The sequence below is a fragment of the Capsicum annuum genome, chromosome 3 (assembly GCF_002878395.1).
Source record: "Capsicum annuum cultivar UCD-10X-F1 chromosome 3, UCD10Xv1.1, whole genome shotgun sequence".
NCBI lineage: Eukaryota > Viridiplantae > Streptophyta > Magnoliopsida > Solanales > Solanaceae > Capsicum > Capsicum annuum.
In genome coordinates, this window is record NC_061113.1 from 253,893,703 (window position 1) to 253,901,707 (window position 8,005).

An 8,005-nucleotide genomic window follows, 5' to 3' on the forward strand; every position below is an offset into this window, starting at 1 on the left:
GAATCATGTTCTATGATTTCTTTAGGTTGAGATCAACAAGTGATTTATTTGTTTTTACACATTAAAACGGGAAGAGGTCTGTCACTCCATATCTAGCAATCAATCTCCCATAATTAGTTAGTCATGCAACGCCGAGTCTAATCACGGTTTCAGTGTTCCAGTTATAGTCCCAAGAATCTTACCCTTCATTAAGGCCATTTAAAGAGAAAAGTTATCCGAACAAGGATGAGAAACAATCATTCAGTCTCCCAATACCACCCTTCACCTCGAGTGAGGGACAACTGAAAACAGGAGGAAGAAAGCAAGGGGGAAAATGCAAGAACATGAAAGGTCCACTCTTCAGATTCTTAAGGAGACAAGATAAGTCAACAATACACAAATGCAGTCATGCAACAGTTAATGAACCCCAAGAATGATATGCTCGAACACCAACGTTGATTGCACCTATTTTCAGGATCTATAAATCAACAGATAAATGACAACAGCTTTTATAAATAAAACCATATGACTATAACTTCACTATGCTTCATCTCTAGTGATCACTTTTCAGAGGGAAAAAAAGGAGATAAAAGGAAAGCAATATTTATTGGTGGTGAACAAATTTGAAAACAGTACCCAGATGAATATCAGAAGGTAAACAAGGAAGCCAGCGCTCCAGTTCTTCAGCCCATGGATATCTCAAAATAGCTGGGCAGACAATGAGCATAGGGCCTTCATTCATGAAAAAACTTGCAATAGTGATAGCCTGAATACAAAATTTGAGCTAATATTACAGGGGGAATTCTTCGATAAAGAATATTAGAGGAGAAATTATTTGCATAAAATGTAAGCTCCAGAAGAAGGTATAGAATATAGAATAATACTAGATTTCCAAAACAAACAGTTTGAGGCAAAAACACGGAGGGAGACGCACACACATTAACAACAACAAACCCAGTGTATTCCCACATAGTGAGGTCTGGGGAGGGTAAGATGTACGTAGTCCATACCTCTACCTCTAAAGAAGTAGAAAGGTTGTTTCCGATAGATCCCCGGCTCGAGACACAGCATACTAAACAAATTCATAGTAAAGCATGGAACAAGATGGCATAACATAAATACGACACCCACAAGTAATAGAAAACAGAGAAAAGTAAACAGATTCGTAATAAAGCATGAAACAAGGTATCATAACAAGAATAATACCCCCACCAACTAATTCCCTACACTAGCGACCCAAACTGACCCTAGCCTTCTGCCCTAATTCGCGTCCTCCAGATCTTCCTAATACGCACACACATTAAGACACATAAAAAAAAGAAAAGGAGCAACACCAATATAGACAACCGAATTCATTGATATCCACAAAAACAGCTGACCATTGTTGCAACCTGACCCCAATCTACGGTACCAAGAGCTTCAAGGAAGAATTTACCACATCCCAGAAGTCGTCATCTTTAGTATCAGCCTAGAGCCATGCTTAAGTTCCTATAAATTTCTGATTTACGAGCATCTAAACTTTTTTCCTTAATCTTTGCGATATTCTGTTCAAGCGTAACTTCTACCAAATTTATTCCTGTCGAATCAAGCCAACTCAAGTATCAGAACTTGAACACATTATTTTAGAAATGTAGTTATTCATCAAGCATTTGAATGGAGAAAAATCTAGACTAAAATGAGTTAAATAATAAATACATAAAAAAGTGAACTCGACGATAAAGATTGGCCATATTTCTAACAGCTATTACCTCAAACATATGTCAACATGAAGAAATCCATATAAACTACTTGCCTCCTAACAAGGGCAGGATAGACTACATGGACGCAAGATGAAGGGTCCAGCAAAGATGAAATAGCAGGATTCTCAGTCTGCCACTATAGAATATCAGCTATCTATTTCAGTAACATTACCTGGAGAGTTTTCCCTAGTCCCATTTCATCTGCAATGAGACATCGACCACCCCTTCTCAATCCAAATCGAACACCCTCAAGCTGAAAAGGATGAAGTGTATCCAACAATCTTTTAGGAAGTTTACTGATCAACTCATCAACCTTCTCATCAGGAAGATGCTCCGGCCTACAAGGTATCCACCGACCTGCGGCTGAGGAATTAGATAGTCTCTCGACTACATTGAGCGTTCCCCAAGGGATCTCTTCACATTCAATGCTTTTAGAGTTCTTTAGAGACCTCAGAACTGCTTCATAGTCTCTAAGTTGATAGACACAAGCCTTTCCCCCACAGGTCGTTTGAGTGCAATGCAACAGTACCACCTGATCAGAAAATCTAACATGGTTGAGTTCTTTGATAAATCTTGGCAACCCAGAGAGCTGAAACAATGACTGCTAAAACTAGAAACAGATTACCAGTAAAATTACTTAATCGGCCAATTACTCGATTTACGACATAGAAGCTTTCAATTCAATTAGGAGTTAAAAGAGAATGTGCCTTTAAAGAAAGAAAGAGAAAGGAACACATAGGATTAAAGACACACCAATTCCCTCCTGCAAAATTTGTCAATGCTTTCAAAGGCCAAAAATGCCATACTCTTATCCATTAACTTGAGTAAATTAACCCCCAACAGATTAAACATTGACTTACATTAAACATTGAATTACACTACTATAACCTCAAAGTCAAATGAACAGAAGAAAAAAATCAACTTGGCAAAAAATACAATCAAACCCAGGCCCATTCTATCAGTTGAAATTCTTGCAACCCAACATATGATTTCACATTAACTATAACCCCAACGGAGACATACTTGTATAGGCTATAACTAACATACTATCTTGAGAAAAGTTCTGACACATGAGAGGTAATCTCTGATTCTTGCAACCCAACATATAATTTCACACTACTATTACCCCAATAAAGACATACTTGTATAGGTGAAACTAATTAGCATCTTGAGAAAAATTCTTACACATGAGAGGCAATCTCTGATTCTTGCAACCCAACATAGATTTCACACTACTATAACCCCAATAACGACGTACTTGTATAGGTGAAACTAACATATTAGTATCTTGAGAAAAATTCTTACACATGAGAGGCAATCTCTGATTCTTGCAACCCAACATACGATTTCACACAACTATACCCCCAAGAAGAATTACTTGCATAGGCTAAAAACTAATAAACTATCTTGAGCAAAGTTCTTACACATGAGAGCCAATCTCTGATTCTTGCAACCGAACATATGATTTAGAACTACTATAACCCCAATGAATACATGCTTGTATGAGGCTAAACTAATGTTGTAACACCCCGCATTTCGGGCTAGAATAAAAATCATGACTCTGATGCGTTGATAATCCCAGAGCCTTAAATCCTATGCCAATTTGGCATGTTTATGTAGTATGTGAATCCATTTGAGCATGAATTTAGACCATAGAGGTCCTTCAACTCAAGGACGAGTTGAAACTATTTCGATTGATTAAGTTTTAGTGGACGTTGTAATTTGTGTCAGCTTCCATCGACCATAACTCTCTGTATATGTCGAATTAGAGAGCCTACTATGTGTCAAATGATAGGTCTTCGAGTTAACTTTCCAAAGATACCAATTTTGCTAAAATCCGACACCCGAGCAAGAAGTTATGGCCTTTCAAAGTAGTATGCGTCGCCTAACCAATCGCACATGGCCATTGGAAAGCATATGCGATAGCATATGCGGCACCAATGTAAATATAGGCGATATCATATGCGGCGCTTATGTAAATATAGGCGATATCATATGCGGCGCCTATGTAAATATAGGCGATATCATATACGGCGCCTATGTAAATATATGCGATATCATATGCGGCGCATATCTTATGGTTTCAAGTGACTTAAACACTCCGTTTTTGGGGCAAAATGATCCTTTTCCCACCCTTATTCACCCATAAACACGAAATTCAGTCCCCAATTCTCCAAAATACATCCACATTCATCTAAAAATTCTCAAGAACACTCCCAAGGGTTTCAAACTAAAAACCCAAATAAATCAAGATTTAACCGTGGGTTTTCAAAATTGATTAGAGAATTGAAATCCCCAATCCACAGGCTTCAAGAAGCACCCATTATTTTCCGAAATAGAGGTACACGGGGTTTTCCTAAATTCTCATGGGCATAGAAAAATTATGTTTTAGAATGGGGTTTTTGAATCTATGTATATATTCATGTATTACATGTTTTAACATCATTGTTTTGGTCTTTTGACCTTCCCCAAAGTGATTTGAGAATATGAATGTATGAAACCATGTATTTAAGAATGAATCCTTGTTGAGAGCATGATTTTCGGTGAATTCTCTCTTTAGTGAATTTTTTCAGATTTCTCATAGCATATGAATTGTTTTGCAATGCGTCCTTGAAAAGCACTATATGAAATGATTGAACTCTTGTTATGATTTTAAGGTGGTTTTAAAACACTAAAGAGGGAATCTAGCATGAATGTTTAATGTTCATAATGTATGTAATGAAAGAGTGCATGGATTTGCTAAAGGCACTAGACCACCATATGTTGAAGTTTTTGCATGATTTTGACTTGAGTTTCGAAACATGAAATCTTCTATATCAGTTGCATGTTTTTGGTGGTCTAAATTATGCTTTAAATGAAAGATTTAGCTTAATGTATTATGGCTCAGAAATCATGACTTGCAAGTCTTGGTATGACGATACCAATTCAGACCAATGCCATATCAGACTCAGACTAGTAGACATTTCAGACTATCATGATTTTAGACATTCAGAATGTTGCATGTACAAAAAAGGTTAAAAATGGGCATACAGAGATGTTAGGTGGTTCCCTGAAGAGGGCTTGAGTTCAAGCAACTCATTGCCTAAAACCGTGGTTTGCCGACCCGAGTATATTATTATACGCTGACTTAAGTGTCGTGTGGCGTATCAGATTCAGGAACTCCAACCCTTGCGGCATACTTGGGTTGGAGGCTTCCCTGCCGAGTCAATGGCGGATTTCATATCGTTCGTGGAATATCAGACTTGTAGGGGATACCACCTAACTCAGAAGTAATACACAGATCAGAGTTTGAGATTTACAGACAGGTTACATGTTTTCAAAAGGTGCCCATGTGTTTTTCAGAAACTGTTTTATGCATAATGTTTGATGAACATTTGCTCTCACGTATTTTATATATATATATATATTCAATTACTCTATTTTGGATTGCTTCGTGTGCCAGTACAATTGTGCTGACCCCCCCTTCCTCCCAGGTACTAAGGCGCAGTCTAGGGATCCAGATCCTCAGTAGAGTCTACAGACAGGGTTGTCTCAGAGTTCAGTTGATGAGCTTTCTTTGCTTCGGAAGGCCTAATCATTTAGGTATTTATTTCAGTATGGCTTTTGGTCTGCTGGGGGCCTTGTCCCAGTTATTCAGATAGTATGTCAGTAGAGATTTCGCAGACTGCTGCAGATGTTTATTAAATATTATTGGGCATGTTTTCAGGCCTTTAACTGTTTTAAATTGTTGACCATGTTTTCGTATTATTGTGTCTATTTCGTATTACTTTGATCATATGAATTATGTGCATGATTACCAGATAGACAGAGGGCGTTCCGGGCCTTCGAGTTCGGGAATACTCTCCACGGCCAGGGCCCCGGTTCGGGTCGTGACAAATGTACTATCTTGAGAAAAAATTTTACACATGAGAGACAATCTCTGATTCTTGCAACCCAATGTATGATTTCACATTAACTATAACCCCAATAAAGACATACTATACAACGACAACTACAACATACCATTGTAATCCCAATAGTGTTCAGGAATGTGTTATGCGAAGCGATGCAAGCCCCTCTCGCTGCGTGTGGATGATGCGAGCCAACCTTACAGAAGCGGGAATGTCACAGGGTTATGCGAGATGCAAGCGCATTACGGTGATTTTATTTTTAGGGTCAATTTAAAATTTTAAGAAAAAAGTCACTTCATGTTGATTTTATATATGATCAATTTAAATCTAAGAAAAAGAGTCTACTGCTGCGATTTTCTAGGATTAACTTTGAAGTCCATTGCTGCAACTTCTTCTTATTCTTTTTCACTGTTGCGACCCCCACTGCTTTTTTCTTCTTTTTTCTGGTTTGTTTTGCTATTTTGTTGAATTGTTTTGCTATTGTGATCTGCATTGATTTGTTGGTTTGTTTCGCAACAGGTGTTTCGATGATCAAACCTGTGACTTTGGTGTTTAATTTGAACTTCTGCTTATATATATTGTCTTTATTGTTGATTATATAGTTGTTGTGGTCTTTTCAGTTCTGTCTTGCTGGTTGGATGCTCTATTTAATTTTTTTTCTTTTAAATTGCGCTTTACTTCAATGATGCGCTTGCTTCACGCTTCGCATAATGCGTGATGCAGAGCCTTGCCGCTTTTTTCTGCATCACGTTTTCCTGAACATTGAATCCCACAAAGTGGGGTTAGGGTAGAGCGTACGCAGACCTTACCTCTACCCCAACGGTAGAGAGATTGTTTCTGATAGTCCCCCGGATCAAGAAAAACAATCCAAAAAAATTTCGAGAAAGAAGTAACGGAAGTACAAGAAAAAACAAACAGTAACAAAGTAGCAGATAGTAACAGAACAAAAACTACAACAAAACAATGCTTCCTCCGTCCCATTTTATGTGGCACCCTTTTCTTATTAGTTCGTCCCAAAAAAAGTCACCTTACTATAATTAGAGACAACTTAAATTTAAAATTCCCCTTTTACCATTAATGAAATGACTTACCGCCATACAAATATCTAAGGATTGTTTTTAGACCATAACTTACAAAAGTCTTTCCTTTTCTTCACAAATACCAAGTAAGTCAAATGGTGATGCATAAAATGGCACAAAGGTAGAACAATAATCGAGGTACAATATGTTCAATAATACTTGTCTAGTAGGAAAAATCAATAGATACTTTTCTATCCATTTTACTTGTGCTATTAAACACTATTCCTCACTCAATGCATTTCCCAAGGCATATAGTAAAATTGCCCCTATTATTTATTGTTTCTAAAGGTATGTGGCAAGTCAATAGTAGACAAATAAAGATGGACGGAGGGAGTAACAAATAGTAGCAGAAATCGAAGTACAAGAACTACGAGTAAAAACTAACATACTATCTTGAGAAAAATTCTTACACAAGAAAGGCAATCTCTGAGTATCTCCATACAATTCTTTTCACCGGGATAAGTAAACCCTTGCAGTGGCACAGGAATGACGGAGAATGAGTCCGGGGAGCAAATTTCAAGCCTGGCCTTAAATCTTTGTTGTTGAGGAGTAGGTTTGAAGGGTTTGGGAGGTGGGTTGATAGGAGGAGGCTTATGGAAATCAACATTACCTGAAAGCTTTCTGCATTTGAAAAGCTTCCATGAGTTGTTGTTGTTGTTGTTGTTATTGGGTTCGGAATTTCGGTGTTTGCGCTTTGCTAATGCCGCAAGACGATTGGCTTCCGCTCGATTTCTTTGCTCCTCCGTGATTTCTTCTTCTCCATTTTCCATTTTTCCCGATGGGTGAGGAGGAACTACTGAAGAAGAAAGCCGCGCGGCATTCTTGTATTCTTGATTTCTTTATTTCTGGTAGTATTTTCAAATTTAGAATTTGAACCGCACTCCGTGGGTTTGAATTTTTTATATTGTTTTTTATTTTGAGTCGAGTGCTTTGAGAAACATTCACTCTACTTTATCTTGGTGGGATTGGGCTATGAAATCACTTATATAGTCATACTTTATTTTTATCTAATTTCACTTTCTAGAAATATATAAGATATTTTATTATTGTTGTTGTTGCTCCATGGTTTTGATCCTTCGGGATTCTGATTTAAGAACTGTAGGACCCAAAAACTTGATAAAGTAATATTTGGTAGTATGATTTGTCATTATTTGACAAACAATTCAAATATTTTAAAATATTAGTATTTATGGCCAAACACTACCGTAATAATATGAAAAAATTTACAGTAAGTAGTGCCTTTTTGGATTAACTAATTTTAGTTATAATCTCAAATTTATTTAATGTGTAGTGGTTTTTTATTGAAAAAACAATTGGA

At 37.2% G+C, this 8,005-nt stretch overlaps 1 protein-coding gene across 3 annotated transcripts in view; it reads right to left on the minus strand.

Annotated features, from left to right (window-relative positions):
• LOC107862301 (DNA annealing helicase and endonuclease ZRANB3) overlaps positions 1-7,714 on the minus strand; it is a 22,239-nt gene extending 14,525 nt beyond the window's left edge. For 2 of the 3 annotated variants that reach the window (XR_007053875.1, XM_016707825.2), the window contains exons 1-3: positions 7,098-7,713; positions 1,891-2,250; positions 616-745 (exon numbers count right to left, since the gene is read on the minus strand). Coding sequence is in view for 2 of the 3 variants with exons in the window: in XM_016707825.2 (XP_016563311.2) it covers positions 616-745; positions 1,891-2,250; positions 7,098-7,457 (850 nt within the window). In the remaining variant the exon portion in view is untranslated. Of the gene's footprint in view, positions 1-615; positions 746-1,890; positions 2,251-7,097 lie in introns of all 3 variants that reach the window. The other variant, XM_016707827.2, reaches the window with a different exon arrangement.
• Between the last annotated feature and the right edge of the window lie 291 nt (positions 7,715-8,005).